Genomic DNA, 17,577 nt, shown 5'->3' with positions numbered 1-17,577 from the left:
GGGATTAATTCTACATCTTCACCCGCCTGATGATATGATGTTATATGAAATGATTAGAGCCTGACTGATATAGATGTTTGGAAGCCGACGCCGATACAGAGAAATTAAGAAGACCCAGATTCCGATTCATCAGCCAACAGTCAAACTGTGCTGGTTTTTAGTTAAAACCATTAGTGAGGTGTCCGTTTCTTCACCCGATACTTCATCCGATCGGTATTTTTACGCAATACTTCACGTACAAATACAGGTCCTTTTTAATTTTCGTGTCAGTGAGGAGATCACGCAGAAATGTTAGCTTACAGAGCAGCTCCCTCTGCAGGATAAGCTTTGAATTGACTTATTTGATAATAAAATAAAGTTTCCACTGCTATTGGTGGTAGTAGTACTACTTTAAAATGAATAAATCGGTGCATATCAGAAAACATCTGGCCCATACTGACACACACCAATCTATATGATGTGATACGATACACCACAAGATCTGATGTGATTATTGTAAACAGGGTATGCTTTTGTTCTTGAACACAGCATGCCGGGCCTGTGATCAACCCTGTCCAAGCACCAGATGCTTGTAAAAGTTTATCTGTAACATTTACTGTCCCTGCTGACCACTGTCTGCTCACAGCCAAACAATGGCTCCTCATCAAACAGGCTTTTGATTAACGGCCTGTAATTCTGGCTCCGCAGAAAGTGCCTCTCCACGTGCTGGACGAGCCAGCACGGTTTACTGAATCGGCATTTAACGAATGCCTGGTAACTGAACGTGTCGCAAAGTAAAGCAGGAAATGACTTTTCACACGGAAGAAGCAGTTTATTTTTGGCTGGCTGTGATTATTTTTAGCTGCTGCTAATTTCTCAGGATTATTGAGAACCGGGCCTCCGCAGGGACAGAGGAGCAAGAGGGCAGGGAGAAATAGGACCAAGAGACATGGAGGGATGTCAGCAAGAGTCAGAGCAGCATCAGACTAAGTCGCTTCCTAATTCGTTGTGCGTGTTGATGGCGAGCGAGACGGAAGACAGGGAGAGAGAGAAAGAGACGAAGGGGCTTCATCACAGGGACACTTCAGCGGGAAACAACAGAGGACATTCACAGTGCTCTCTCCTGGACGGTGTGGAGGATAGTGTGTCGTTGGTTGTTTGAGTCAGATATAAGCTTTTCTCTCCTCTCTGTTTTCGTCTGCATCAATGCATTAAGGCTAACAGACACTTGTGGCCTGTGGGCAACGCAGCAGCTCTTAACATCGGCCTCTGTGTTCCGTGCACGCTCACCCACAAACCCCTCATTTTGGAAAATGGCGCCATGTAAGGATGGGGACTTGGCACGTTTTTGTTTCTTTTCATATGATTTTGAGCATCCTGGGAGATAACTTTATAAGAGGATTTTGACTAGAATGAGGCGTCACAGTGACAAGATTGAGAAGTATATTGAAAAATTATGAAAGGAGAGTGGAAAGAAAGAAAAACGGCACGGAGCAGAACTGAGCAGCTCACGGAAGAAAATGACAAAACAGGACAGGCCGGTGAAGAACACCACACACGCTAGCGTGACACAGAAAAATAAAACACACTACAAGAAAGCCCGGCGCGGGACAGCAGAATCTTCTCCAGTGAAGGAAACAACAGTACCGTCAAACCGACTTTATTTTAACATTACATCAGAGACTCGCATCTCTTGTCTCCTTCTATCTCTCCGTCTCTCGGGCGGACCTGTCAGTTATCTGCCGCTGAGGCTCCCTGCCTCCCATTACCTCCACGCTCGGCCCACGCCGTGTCAAGGTTGTGTCAATACCGTGTCGAATACACCTACTCCGCTGCGCGCTGACAGATAATATTTCATTGAGCGTGAAACCTTTTTGACAAGACAAAGAAAAAGCAGAGCGGAGGGGGATGAAAAGGATCGGGAGGTACCGCGAGATAGAGTGGGACGGGGGGAAAGGGAGAGAGCTGTGTGGCGCCGTTTTGCCTGTCAGCTCACTCAGAGCTTGGGAAAAAAGGGCTCAACACGGTTTCTTTTTTGTTTTGCACTTGGCTGGGTTTATTGCCCATGTGTAATGGCTATAAGGGACGGAGGGGAAGCAGCAGAGACGGCAGGCTCGGCTCCTCGCTCACTCCTGGACCGCAGTGAATACCCCAGTGTCGGCTTTGAGCTAGCCAAGAGCTATTGTGGGTCTGTTTAATCCAAATCAATAAACTTTAAAGTGCTCACTGAAACAAATGAAGTTTGGAATGGTCAAATTGCATTGCAGAGGAGGCCTCCCAGCAGGCACTCGTAAGGCCAGTAATACTGAAGGAGTGTGGTGGAATTACTCTCTAGATTAACGATTGGGTGGTACACGGTTTAAAAATGGAAACGCACATTAAAGCATAGTGCAAAGGATAGGAGCCAGGGACTATTTAGATACACAATCTCACTGAAGTGGGAACTGTGTGTAGCTCTGCCTGCTTTACTGCTACTGCAAGAAAAGATGCTGCACTACCAAGGCGGAAGGAAGATGGTATTTCATGACCACCTCATTAGCAACGGGAGAGGTTTCTCTACCATATTAAGCCGTTTTCAGACGTGAGCGCAAGAGAATGTCAGCACAACAGGGTCCAGACTTTCTCCGGACTTTGCTTCACATGAAGACCGCTGCAGGAGATTCTCCGGTCAGACACACAGTCTCAATCTCCGGTGCGTTCCTCATCTTTTTGTTTACAGCACATCAACACCGGTGTCAGCCCTTATCACCCAAAGATCTCCTGACATCCTTTTCGGCGTCTTCTGTGTGATTTCATCCTGACATATTTCAGATCTGTTTTTTCTTTTGTTATCTACGGAGACACGTCTGACTTCTTGAGTGATTTCTGAATAATCCAACTCTTTTTTTTCATTCTATGCTACCATGTGGGAACTCAAGGTCGTCAAGAGTTCCTTTACTCACAGTTCACCTACTGCAGCGGCAGGATGAGAATTATCTGGAATATGACTCAAGAGACTGGCAAAACATTATTATTATTCTCAAGAAAACACGCCTTCAGTGCTCTAATTCTGTCTATTCTAAAAGAACGAATGACATCAAACTCCAACATTAAAACTATCTATCTCCTCAAAATAAATTCATGTGCAGTAATATAATTCCGACGGCAAATATGCACAGAGAGAAATAAACTGCCGCTGGCATGTTTTTAATCAACATCTTGAGGAAAGATTTTTAAGGAGAGTATCTGCAGTGTCATCAGACAGCATCCGCTCATGTCAAACATGGAAGCGGTGTGGCCTATTTTTAAGATGTTTCTAAATATTTAAACGAGTGAAAATATTCTTGGCAGCTACATTTATTTCCTAGTTTGTGGAATTGGAGCAAAGCGAGTGGGACTGCAAGTGGAAGAATTCCATCAGTCTTATTCCAAAATGCTTGTAAACACCACAGTGTTGACGTGTACCAGCGACGGTTTCCGGTTCAGTTGCATAGTTACAGGGAAAAATGTGGGTGTGGTGACTCAAAGTTGGAAAACCAATCAGAGCAAAGGGTCTGACAGCTCTGGAGAAAAAAGGCAAATTGGCTTCTCTGCCATCAGATTATCTGTCAGGATGGACGAGATGAGTGAGCTGCTGATAAGCCATATTCCCTCCCCGGGGTGACGTGGAGCACAAGCAGGAAGATCTCCATGCGATGTAACGATGTCTGATTATAGATGAGCGGCTGAACACACACACTCTCCCATCAGTGCACACACCCCGCGGCGGAACGTACCCCGGCTCCCGGCAATGCAGATCCCATAGATCGCAGCTCAAACGGCATACCTGCTGAGGAGACACACACTCGCTCACACTGCAGGAGAGATGAGTCATCCCTCCGAGTGTGCACACAAATGCAGTTCTGCGAGAATATGTCAAGCAAAGTTGCTGCAAGTTATAAAAGTTCTTTGACCAGACACAGCTTTCCTAAGCTTGTGCCTCTGCTCGCCGTGTTTGTGCGCGTTGTTTTCACCTGGATTGTATTGTAACTGTCGCAGGGAGGCAATTAAGGAGGCATTGTTATGTATGAGAGGGAGAGCAGTAGGAAGTGGCAGAGCTGACAGCGTTGCTTAATGGGAATGCTGGTGTCTGAATGGAGATGACAGCGGTGACTCTCTACGCCCAATTTATTGTTTTTTCTGCTCTTCCTGCAGAAGCTCACACTCGCACAAATCCAAAAAGAAGATATTACTTCCACGAGGTCATATTCTGCAAAACACACAAACAGCGTCTGCGTTTATGTAACTCGCACATGATTACATTATAAAGTTCGAAACAATAAAGTAACATAAAGTCTATGCAAAACCTTTGGAACAATAGCTCTGTTTCCTGTATGTGAAAACAGATGTATCGTAATAAAATACTGAACATTACTGCTGTTAGCAAAGACAACAGTTCAGCCACAATTGCAATTGATAATCCATGCTGGTTATTTTCTTCCGGAAGGTAGTCATGTGATAGGAAAAGGACCAATCAGAAAAGGCTACGTCATGACCAAAGAGGGGTTAGGGTAAGCAAGCAGTCATACCATATTTTCTAGAAACTCTGTTTTTCAAACTCAAACAAGGCCATTAGCGTTTTTTAAAGTCTCTATTTACAGTGCGCATTACAAAAAGGAACATGGATGGAGTAACAAACTTAAAAAGTAGAAAAGATTGCATCAATTTCAAGGCCCTGTCTACAATTCTGGCGATATATGTGTTAAGAATGCCTTGCCAGTAGGTGGCGATAAAGTTTACATCACCGATCTATCAAATACTCAAGAAGAACATTGTGAGCCTGTAAATAGTCTAAATCACATATTGATATAAGTTTTTAAATCAAAATCAAACAATCGAAATTGTTGTTGTAATGACATGGATAGGCGACTTTATGTAAAGACTTACTCAGAGCGCACATCTCTGTTGGGGCAGGTTGAACAAACCAGCCCCTGGATTCCTGCCTGTGTCAAGGAGGCAGCAACGAGCCCTCACACTCAGTCAATCCCAATTAGACCCCAGACACCCCCGTGAAACCAGGGCTCCGATGGTCGCCCCGCTAATGGCCAGATCGTTCTAGAGAGGGCAGAGGGAAAGCGAGGGAGGAGGACTGGGTATAATGAGAGGTTGCAAGAGGACAGGCGAGGGGGGGAGCGTTGGTTGATTACATTTGAAGACATACCAGAGATGTACAACCACAAAGTCCAGACATGCCTGTGCGTTTTAGAAATCAAAATAGTCTTTAAGTATTAAAGTACAAATACATACACATAGATGTACTCGATTAAAAGGGAAAACACCACATGAATTTCTGCACTTGAGTAAAAGTAAGTGTAGAGTGGAGCCTGGTCACGAATGCAATGCTCTATTACATCATAATGGCTTAGTCTCAGTCGTGTTGCTTCACCAGTGCTGCTGCTGCTGCTGCTGCTGCAAGAGGCAGGGTAAAATGTGCCTTCCCTCTCAGATCACCGGAACAACTCATTACTCTTAACAATCTTAAAAAAAACCTGTAAATATGCAGCAATGCTTTTGAAAATGTAGCCGAGTAGAAAGTACAGATACTTGTTGACACTTGTTACACGTGGAGTTACAGCCGACTCACTCCCTGTGTGGTCCGTGTTCTCAGATTTTATCAAAACATGACCAACATTTATACAGTATATACCTATTTACATAGACTGTATGGTAGGTAATAATTGGCCTGGTACACTAAAACAGCTATATTCCAGTAGGCCTAATTTGTATTTCAAATATGTGGCATGAAGTGGACCATTTTGTTCATTGGTTGTTTGGTTGAGTACTTTTCTTAGCATTTTGCATTCTACTTCAGGCGAGACTTTTATATCCACATAGACACACACACACAAAGGGTTTGCATATTCTGTTAGCCGTCAAGCATAAAGGAAAGAGAAATAAGAGCAAAGCAAAGGAATAGAGGGGGTCAAGTGAAGTCCAAAAGGCTTGAGGCCAATAGAAAGGGATGTGGAAAATGGAAGAGAGGAGGGACGTTATGAGGGGAAAAGAGAGCGAGCCAGCAATGGGGACAATGCCTGTGTCTGTGTCGTCTTTGTCGTTACTGTGGCATTTTGAAAGACAGGAAGGCTGTGTGTGTCTGTGTGTGTGCGTGTGTGTGTGTGTGTGTGTGTGTGTGTGTGTGTGTGTGTGTGTGTGTGTGTGTGTGTGTGTGTGTGTGTGTGTGTGTGTGTGTGTGTGTGTGTGTGTGTGTGTGTGTGTGCTTCCCCATACCCTTGATTTGTGCAATTGATCTGCTCCCTAATAGTGAGCAAAACAAAAAGTCAGCCTAATCCAACCATTATTTATAACACAGATGGGAGAGAGGAGGAGGGGTGAGGGATGCAATTTACCAGTAGAAGTGCTACAAAAGCCTACGATGGAGAGATGAGATACAGATAGAGGAGAACAAACAGATACAGGGAGAGAGAGAGAGATGAAAAGAGAAAGGGAGACGACTGAGTGCAATTGGAAACTGAGTAGAACAAGAAGCACGGATATGCCAGGCTTGTATCCGAGGTAAGAGAGGGGTTACGAATAGACTCTCACAGAGAGAGGCTCGCCAGCTCTAGATTAAGACAGAAGAGGAAAATAGCCAGCGATGAAAAGAGAGGGAAGGGGGGGTGGGGATGGCAGAGAAAAGGGAGATCAGAAAACAAACAAGTGGAGAAGATGAGCGAGGGCCAGGGTGTGCGGCTGGCTGCCGGAGAGGACGAGGGTGGAGAGATTGCGAAATAGATCGAGAGCAACAGGAAGTGGGAGAGGAGGAGGAGGGGTAGAGCACTTGCTGGGGGGGGGGGCGAGCGCGGGAGGCGAAGAGGTGGTGGGAGCGGACGGAGAAAGAAGAAAGTGAGATGGATGGACGGCCAGGGAAAATGACTACTCGTGTTTTTGGAGATGTTATCCAATCTAATAGGAATCAAGGAGCTTGGAAGCGGCTGCTTCTGTTCCCAGTGGTCGTACTTGTCTTTTTTGTTATTTCCTTTCCTTTGCTCTGCTCTTTATTTTTCCTTTTTAAACCTCACCCACACTTAAATCTGCTGCTGTTGGATTTAGAAGAAAGACAAAGTAGATGGAGGAGGCGCTGAGCTCCAGAAACAAAGGAGTAAAGGTTGCAGATGCTCACCACATCGTGACAGGTATCTCTGACCCCAGAGCTGCAGGATCCAGATCTGACACGACTCGGTTGTTATTATATAACAGAGCGAGGACCCTATTGGAATTGCTCCGATTATTATTAATGTTGCTGTTGTTGATATTAGATGGTTCTTCCTGTCAAAAGGGAGTTTTTTCCTCTCCCCAGTTGCCAATGCAATTACTGAAGCTGCCTTCAGACATGCACTGAACTCTGTGAGAACACAGCAGGGGGTTGATGACGCTTCTAACAGACGAAAAAATTACAAGAAATAACTCCCGGTGAAAAAGTGGTGACACACACGTAAAGGACTCAGATAAACATGTCGATAGAGTTTGTGGCGATAAGAGGCGACGAAGAAAAGGAAATCATGTGATCTCCCCAGCGGAGTTAATACATCACTTCCTGTCAACCGCCTGCTGCACCGGGCTGCACCACCTCTCGCCTGAACAACACATCTGCAGGTTAACCCCGAGCCAATTCTCCGGATTTGTCTGAACACCGCTTACTGGAACTGCCTTCACATAACGTATATTGTGATTTGGGGGAACACAAATAAAGTTGAATTGAATTGAATTAACACCCACAGTAATAACAAGCCTGCCTCATCTAATTGCTGAACAATCAATACTTATATATGGCCTTCCACAAGATGGATGATGTAGCTCCTCCGCTTGCTTCCGGGCGATAGGGTTTGTTGGTTCGTTCTGTAGAAGCATATTGAGCCGGGAGGTGGATGTTTGTTCACTGTTGCTGGAAGTGAAGTTGGTGTGTAGACGGAGTGCAAACAGTATGGGATCATCCAGACTCCCTGCTGGTCCCTACAGCCCAGAGTGTTAGAAGCTCAGACAGATGTAAGGGGGCCACGCAGCCCTTGGTGTGTTCTTACTGTGTGTGTTTCTTCAGTCATTTTTCGATGTAAAATAAGCAAGAAGGGAGTTTTTAAGCATCTCTTTTTATTCATTTATTTTGACTGGAGATTTTAGGCCTATATTTCTTTCACTTTTTGTAGAAGTAGCATGAGAAACAGAAGCCGTTTTCAGACATTGCCTTTCACACACGGAGAACTCAGCAGAGTCTGACGCGTTCACCAAACAACAACCAACCTGCGACTGGTATGAGAATGTTTGTTCTACTTGTATGGCTCCTCTTTTTCATCCTGAGGTTTTCTTAATCCTGGACACGGTGGGCAGCACTGTCTTTCCTCACAGCAAGAAGGTCGGCCGGTAGTTTGTATGTTCCCCTCTCATCTGTGTGGGGTTTCTTCCACTGTCCAAAGACATGCAGATTGGGTTTATGTTAATTTGAAGATTCCCTCCATGACCCTCAAGAGAATAACGGGTGGATACAAAATAGTATTGTTTAAATTTTGCCTCGCTCACTGGGAATTTTCCAAACATTTTCCCGCTTGGTTCTCACATTGGTTCTCCTGGAAATATTTTACTAGGGGTGCTGGCAGGAACAGAAAAAGCGCTCCAAATTAGGTTTTCAAGCTTTGGATACCGATGTACAACAATCACCGAAGTGCCATCATAAAAAACGAATTTAAGTCGATGTAAAACTTTCTAAAAGGCAGACTCTGTGAACGAGCATTTTCTGTGAGCACATTTATCTATTCCACCTAATATGACGATCCAATAAACCCTAGAGGCAATCACATGCCATATGTCAATACACATAATGAGATAACGTGTTGAAACAGGTGTTTTGTGTGGTTTTAAAATTGCCTGTTTGTGTAAAAAAAAAAAAAAGAAGCTCTACAATGTAATGGATGTTTTACAATGCAATATAATTGTTAATTATCTTCATGTAATTATGCAGACTTTAATCAGGACATTAAGAGGCTCGCATTAAGACAGACGCTTGAGAGTCAGCAGCCAAACAGCCACCTTTCAATGGAAGAAAACCCAGACATCCCACAGGACACGTTCCTGTTCGGTTCCTTTGTTTATATGCGTGGGTTCGATGTTCTGAGAGAATATATCTCTCAATGCAATACTACCGAGCAGGAAACTACCAGGCTGAGCAACTGAAGGCAAATCAATTGGTATAAGATCTACTTTAGTTTAGTTTAGTTTAGTTTGTTAGTTTGACCAAAAACCAGAAAACAAAATAGGATAAATAAATAGAAGTGACACAAAACAAGTGAACTCTTTCTGTATAAACGTTAGAAATTAGAGCTGTATGAAATTCATGTCAGTGAGTGTAATTAATGAAGAAGAAAACGTTTTTTTTCCTTTAAAGTTAGGACTATCGAACATGCTCTTACTTCCATCCAGCGGCTTCTAACATGTATTATAATGCCAATGCACACACACACACACACACACACACATACACTCACACACGTCCCAGATGCAATCAGTATGGCCTTGATCCATTGTGTTCTAATGATTAAGCCTTAGCCCTGCCCGCTGGCCTATAGGCCGGCTCCGCTGCTGTGCATCTCATCACATCCCATTCATCACTGTGCGTCCGTCTTAACCTCCAGCGCTCTATCACATGAACCTGCCATTGACCTCCTATTGACACACACACACACACACTTGCATTCATCACATTCGAGTCAGGCCGCCACACAGTTTGTTGGGAGAGGACGGTTTGTGCCTTTTTCTCTGAATGTGGTTCATTTCAGTTGTTAATGAAAAAAAAAGTCTTTGACAGATGAGTAGAGGAAAAATATATTTGATTTTGCCTTAAAGGTCCAATGTCTAAGGTTAAGGTTAAAGGGATCGGCAGAAATTTAATATAAAATAATCCTAATTTCACTAATGTGTAATCCTCTAAATTGTAATAATTTTAGTTTTCTTTACCCTAGAATGGGGCCTTTGCATTTAAATACTTTATATTTACATCAGGAGGGGGTCCTCTCTACGGAGGCCGCCATGTTTTTTTTACAGTAGCCCAGGTGAGGGGTGTTCAGCTGCAACATCAACTTCACCACTAGATGCCACTAAATTCTACACACTGAACCTTTAACTGTATCTTCTATACACATTTAAATATATTTTGCATAAACAAAGAAAACATTCACATGCACAATGGTGTTTTACTAATGCAGAGGATGAAGCCTTATTCCAGAATATATATAGAGCCGCATAAATCTGGGATATGTGTCCACCTAAAGCTTCACTTGCACATTGACGATAAGCACCGTAATAATTTTAGTCCATCATGATTAAAATTGCAGGTCACAGGTATTCAGAAATATCTATTTTTCCTCCATTACACTGTTACAATATTTTTACCACTCCGTAACCTTTGTGTTAATTGGACCACTAGTACAAAGTGCCCGTGTGTATTTGCACACAGATGACAGTTCATCATTTGCTGTGAGCAATTTCCTTATTATTACTGCTCAGAGTAAAAGGTCAATATCTATCTACCTCACGCCTGCATGTGCTCGTGCACACACACACACACACACACACACGCACACACACACACGCACACACACACACACACTCACAGGCCCAGCCATACTAATGAAAATGAAAATAGAAATGGTGAGGCAATGCAAAAATGTTGAGCCTATGCTCATTTGTGGGAAGTGAAAAATACATAAATCTGTGCAGTATATTATTCCCCCTTGTGTTGTCGTTTCATTCCAACGTGATTCGATATCTTTTTTAATTATTTCTCTCTCTTGCCCTCCGCTCCCCATTCTAAATGCTCAGTTTATGTGGAGACGATATATCAGGAGGCCCCTGTACTCTCTGCTTCGTTTAGAAGTGATATATGTATTTTAAATGCTGTGTCCTCCACACTCAGCCCCCCCCCCCACACACACACACACACACATACAGTTGTTGTAGATCCCATGAGAGTCGAGATAGGCAGAATGTGGCTCATGTTAATCCATGGTTCACCCCCAGCTCTAATTTAGTATATAAACAAGAAAACATATTAATGTAGACTTTATAATCTGAGTCATGTCGACCCACCACTAAAGTTCAGCTGTACGTATGAGGTTTTTTCCACTCCTCTTTCGCTGAATTTATCAAACATCATCTCGCCAAAAAATCAAGACCTGACAGCGGCTAGCACAGCACAGAAGACCGCACTCCGTCCCCGCCACTCATCAACCAGCCGATAAGCGCAGTGGAGGTGAAGACCCGCGTCTTGTCGGGAGACCAGAGGGTGGCGTCTCGGAGGGCGGCGGTGGGTGGCGTGCTAAACTGGAACGCTCGACACAAGTTTAGAGCCTAATCGTCTCATTGTCTCCGTTCTGCTTGAAAGGATCAGCTGCCATGCTAAGCTCCTCGGGGGTACCAGTCCTCAGCTGCTCTCTGCCATCTTGCTTTGTCTTTGTCTTGCTGTTGTTTGTGTTTGCTGAATAGAGACAGTTTTTTTTTTACTGGCATCGTTGGGGTATTTGATTCTGTTCCCTTTTCAATTTTTGTTTAAGTGAATGGTTGTTTTTATTTTGTGTTTTAAGGTGTTTTGTGTTGTCCTTGACTCCTATTCTAATCCTTGAGGAGTCATTGTAATAGCACAATGGAAAAGTGACTGTGTATGAACCAGGATGGCTTTTTTCCACTTCTTCCCATTATACAAAAATATCTGGTTGCTGCCGTCTTGCTAAACCCTGACCAGGGTGTACGTACATGGCAGCTGTCAGTCATGATATCTCAGCCCCTTTTAAATGCATCAAATAAACAATTAAAACTTACAGGAAGAGTGAGAACTCGTTAATACATCAGCGTGAAAAAGTTTTCCTAAAGTGACAGGGACCATCTTTGAGAAAAGAAATTTGATGTCCACTTGAATTTTTGGGCTTGGTCCATGTCCCATCCACTAACATGAAAGAGGCGGGGTTATTACCTATAATACAGTAGCCACCAGGGGGTGATCCGGATGTTTTGGCTTCACTTTTTGGGAGCTGTCGTTTAGTACATATTCATATACAGCCATTGAATAAGATAGCATAGAAACTGCCCCATGAGGAACAAATATGATGCAAATATGATCCAACATAATAATGTCAACGTGTTGTTGTAGCTCTGCCGTCCTGTAGTCGTACATGTCAACCGTAATGAAAGACGAGCCAGTGCCATGTCATGATGAGTAAGCCGCCTCTCTGTATCAGCTCATGCCTGTGAGGAAGTGTTTACCATCTGTCGATAATCTCAGGATGTGTAGGATTTGTTGAGGCTTTGCTGGATGTATATTCTGGACACTGTCCCAATAACTGCCTCCATGGCACAACACATCCACATCATGTTGTCAAGCAGCTCCTGTTTTGTTTATGATTCGCGGACAAGTTGTGAAAAGTGTTGTGCCACTAGAGCTGGTGATCTGATTAGCCTGCTGCCTGAAACAAATACATTTCCATGTTTCAAAAGATAAATAATGGAACATCAGTGTTTTCTTTTTTTGTGGTCTGTTTGGAGTTCATCCCAAATTTGTGGATAAAGTGCGGCTAAACACGGGCCCTTCAGTGGACATCGCTAAAGTTTAGTCGTGACAGAAACACAACAGAGCCAGAGGCAGAGAGTGGGAGACCGAGAGCCTGAGACAGGACAGGAAGAGAGAGAGAGGGAGGGAGCTTGTAGCCCCCGAGGGCCCCGGTCCGATCTGTCACTGTGCCAGAACGATTCGCCCTGTAACTGATCCATGGACACAGAGTCTACAGGTCAACTGTGACAGCCTGCTTGGTGTGTGTCTTTGTGTCTTGTGTGGGTGTGCGTGGGTGCATCAGTGCATCTGCATCCTGTCTCCCACGATGCCAGTGGCTGTCAGTCTTCATCTATTGACGCAGGACAGAGAGATGTGTGTCTGTGTGTGTGTCTGTGTGTGTGTATGCAGGAATTGTGCGTGTAGTCATTGGCCGCTAACGAAATGAGATTCAGGTAGGAGACGCGGTGAAGGGCACCGCGGGGTTAGAGATCCACGAGAGCAATATGTTACCATGGCAACAGTCAATGAGACTTTGTCCACGTGAGGGTGGCTCATGCAGGGAGGGCGAGAGAGAGAGAGAGAGAGAGAGAGAGAGAGAGAGAACGGGGCAGAAACAAGTTGGAGTGAAGCAGTTGCCATAGCGACTCTCCATTGCAGCTGCCTGCAAATTTCTCTCTCCCCAAGTGCAGAGTGTGACGGCCTGACTGATGCACCAGTTTGAGCGTCATGGCCGTGTACACGTATGACTGCGTTTGTGTGACGGCCCGGTGGAACCGCTGGTGTTTATATATACACACTGTTTATTTGTAAATACTGTACATGAGCCGGTTTCCGGGGGAGCCAGACGCCCTCAATCTCTCCTCCCTACTATCAGATCCTGTAGCGGTTATTTATGTGGTTGTGGCTGCACTGCTGCTCTCTCATATCCCCAGGCCTACACACACACACACACACACACACACACACACACACACACACACACACACACACACACACACACACACACACACACACACACACACACACACACACACACACACACACACACACACACACACACACACACACACACACACACACACACACACACACACACACACACACACACACACACACACACAAACACACACAGGAGCCAACAGGGGCTGTCGCTGTGCCACAGTTCTAAGTCCTGTGTGCCATATGCTACCGTGGGCTCCTGGCAGCCAGGAGTATCTCTGCTCTCAGTCAGGAGAGACTGGTTCAAACGAGGGCCCATAGGGGACCATCCTGCACACACACAGCTCTACGGGAGCAGGCATATGCTGGAAACTCCCATGACTGACGTTGACTGGGTGTAATCTGCATGCGCTTATTCAACATCGCTGCCAAAATGTATCCGCGTAGTTTCGGCTCTCAGAAAACATTTTATTTGTTGAAATGGAACCATAATTCCAGTGTGGTGAGAAAAAGGAATAAATGAAATCAAACACCTCAGTATCAAGACATGAATGAGCAATGACACATGACACTGTTCACTGTTTTGCTTTTTGCATTTTGCATTTCACTTTTTACTTCACTTTTTATATCTTATCTTTTATATAGATATGTTTATGTCTAAATTAATGCTACCTTGTATAAATAAAATCAGAAAAAGTGAGTAAATAAGAAGTAAATATTGAGTAAATATATATTGTTTATTATTATTATTGTTTTTCTTATGTGTGGTGTATTTATTGTGTTTTTATGTTTCTATGTTCATTGTATGTACCAATAACCAGAGCAAATTCCAGGTAGGTGTTAACCTACTTGGCAATAAATACCTTCTGATTGTGACCCTGATTCTAAGGGATGATTCTTAAGTCTGATTGTCTAATTAGACGGTGTGTTAATGTTCTGTATTTATATAGAGCTTTTATTGAAGAGCACTCAAAGCTCTTTTCAATACAGTTTTGCCATTCACCCATTCACACATGTGGGTTTGGGTCAAGTATCTTGCTCAAAGACACTCTGGCAGAATGCAGGAGACCTGGATCAAACTGCAGACCTTCTGGTCAGTGGACGACCCGCTCTACCTCCTGAGCCAACCCACTCAGGAAAACATGATGATGTGTCATCTAATGATTGAAGTGACATTTTCGGTGTGAAACTTTTCCATTATCTGTCCCTTTTCTCACCGGGAGGCAGGCTCCGCTGACAATTTGTGTTGTGCAAAAAATATGATCGCGTCCAGGAAAACGGCATTGTCTGGAGATTCCCCCCGAGGGGAGTTAGGACGGAGAAATTGCTTGTTACAGCCGTCCCTGCAGCTCAGGACAAGCTGCAATTTGCATTCAGGGGAGATTTGAGTTCTAAAGTGCAAAGTAAAACGAGGAAATTATAGAAACTCGTAGCAGACATGAGGAATTAAGAGCCAGTGGCCTTTCATTATGTGCCGATTTTGCACTGAGTGCTCTTCAGACATCAGCATAACTCCCGACAGGTTTTAATATGCGTCCATCCTGGGGCTTTTTTCTTCACCTTTAGATTGTGCCAGTGGTGCCCTGTTACTTTCTGTCTTCTGTTGTCCCAAAGTGCCTTTCTGCATGTGGTTAAAACTTCTTCCTCTTTGCAGCAGGCGTGCACCTTAACCCTCTGAGGAGGAACGCTCCCTCCTAACTGGCCACGAGAGACTGTTGTTTGCACGATCCTGTTTAAAGCATTCTTAACTTAAAATCCTAATGGCTGGAACATTCATTCTGTTTGTATCGAAGGACAAACCTCCGTCTTCCACATCATGATGTTGATGTTGAAGGAAAAGTGGATGTCAAAAACTAAAAGATTTACATAGTTTAAATAAACGTGTTGAGTTTGAACAAATATTTAGTTCACGTTTTAATACTTAGAAATGTTCGGATATTACTGTGGCTTATAATTTCTTGACTTACACAACCTTATAGCTGAGGTTGAACAGATTTTACTGATATGAAGCTATTGAAGATGAAATGAAAGAAATTACATCTCAGTAAACAAGAACAACACACGGTGGATCAAAGGGTCGACACCAACATTTGACACTGTCACAATAAAAGAGCTGTTGTGCAAATGACTCGCTCCACACGTTCTTCGTTTAAACCAATCGCTCGTGTGGGACCAGGTTTTCATTGATAGCATCGCCTCCGTGCAGCACAATCCCTGCATCCTGGTGACATGAAGACTGTCAGAGGCCGTGATACACAAGTTGGCTCTAATAAGCGACACTACCCTGTGATTTTCTTCAAGGCGTTATTGCTTTAATCAGGAAACGTTTGATTAGATTCTTGCAGGGGTGTCTCCGATTATTGCCTGTTGCTGGAATCATTGCCTGAAATCTAAATTACCTCAAAGTCATTTTTTTAAGAGATGACTCCCAGCTGCAAGGAACATTGCAGTTACTGTGTTTTCATCCAGCCGTGCAATTTGCTGTTTTCACAGTATATTATGAGCTAACACAATGTGTGATCAAAAAGAACATGAGAGGCATAAATACAGTTATTGACTTTTCCACCCCTCCTTTCTGCTCTCTAATCTTTCTCTCTCTCTGTGTGTGTGTGTAGATATCCGTGACCGCAGGAAGAAGCCTGTCATGCTGTTTATTCATGGAGGCTCCTACATGGAAGGCACCGGAAACATGTTCGATGCGAGCGTCCTCGCCGCGTATGGCAACGTGATAGTGGTGACCATGAACTACCGGCTCGGCGTACTGGGTAAGTGGCCTGGGCGCTTTCTTATCCCACTGCAATGTCACACAACCGAGATCTTGCCAAACACTGGAGCAAAGTCGATTTCTCTCAGAAGACTCTTGTATTTTCCGGATTGATTGAGTCAGCGATGGACAACATAGATAGAATTCGTCAATCTAATGGAAACCAGTGCATGCGTTGATCGTGAGAACTGACTTTCCCCACCAACACATTGCACCCACTCCAATGGAAGTCTTGGAATTTCCTTTAACTGATTCAGACCTGAGCTGCCCTCTGAAAGGAACAAAAGAAATCTGACACCCAGCCTGCTGAAAACCTTGGGCTTTTCTGGAAAACTCTCTAAAAAACTTCCCAGTGTCTGAAACAGAAAGAAAACAGACAGATGGACGAAAGACAAATCATTTGAGTGCTTAAAGTGCAGTTTTTTTATTGCACTTGTCTTTGCTGGCGATGGCTTGAGACATGCATTCGCTGCAACATGGCTCAATGGGTTAAAGGGCCATACACACTCAAATTGCACTCAGTTTAAAGCACAGTGTAGATTAATACAATGAATGTGTCAGAAAAGGACAAATTAAAAATGTTTTATTAAAATAATAACTCAATTATTCGTAGCACACGTTTATGGTGTGGATATTTATGAGTCTTGAGTCCTTTCACATCTTGTCAAGTAACTGCAGGACTATTAAAGTTTAATTAGAAGAAGGTTATTTAGTCGTGAGTGGCTTGTACATGATCTGTATTTCATCTTTTATCAGTCATGTGGGTGCAGCTGGTAGACACACACAACTTTAAACAGATTGATGATATCGCCCCACCTTTAACCTCTTCTTCCACGTGACCACCTCTTTGCTATTGATTTTTCATCCGAGCGAAAGTCAAGGGGATGTAGCATGCAAATCATATGCCTATCAGGGAATTTTACGGCATGCCCCATTGCCTGTATTGTCGACCTCGAGACGTCTGTTTTGCAGCATCATTCATTCTATAAAAAGCAAGATTAGTAAATAAAATAATGGAAGGGCTGAGTCGCCAACGCAGATTTGTGATGCATTTCGATGCCTGAGATTTGTACCGAAACAGTTTCCCTGCTATTACACACTCTCATCATAGCTCTGGCAGCACATACCGTTAGCCTACAGTTAGCTAGTAGCTACCTCAAACTCAACAAATGCCTAAAGCTAATCCGTTGACCTTGTGGATGTATTTCATAGGATTCGGGCACCAACACATTTTCGAAAGCACAACTTACACTTTAAATTGTTCAATTTAACAAAAAAATGTAAAGACTCTGGCACCATTTAAGCACCGCTGCCGTTTCAAAAGTATCGGCTTACCAGCGTTATTGGA

General features: G+C 43.8%; 1 protein-coding gene across 10 annotated transcripts in view; it reads left to right on the top strand.

Annotated features, from left to right (window-relative positions):
- The window catches only part of nlgn2a (neuroligin 2a), a 99,301-nt gene that overhangs the window by 31,268 nt on the left and 50,456 nt on the right, over positions 1-17,577 (top strand). For 3 of the 10 annotated variants that reach the window (XM_061066548.1, XM_061066546.1, XM_061066553.1), the window contains one exon: positions 16,081-16,230. In XM_061066548.1, coding sequence (XP_060922531.1) covers positions 16,081-16,230 — 150 coding nt within the window. Of the gene's footprint in view, positions 1-3,341; positions 3,362-3,841; positions 3,858-4,475; positions 4,509-4,628; positions 4,644-6,663; positions 6,710-7,253; positions 7,277-13,012; positions 13,032-14,588; positions 14,647-15,325; positions 15,349-16,080; positions 16,231-17,577 lie in introns of all 10 variants that reach the window. The other 7 variants (XM_061066549.1, XM_061066552.1, XM_061066550.1 and 4 more) reach the window with 7 other exon arrangements.

Source organism: Limanda limanda, chromosome 22 (genome assembly GCF_963576545.1).
Source record: "Limanda limanda chromosome 22, fLimLim1.1, whole genome shotgun sequence".
NCBI classification, from domain to species: Eukaryota; Metazoa; Chordata; class Actinopteri; order Pleuronectiformes; family Pleuronectidae; genus Limanda; species Limanda limanda.
This window is presented reverse-complemented; position numbering and strand designations above follow the sequence as displayed.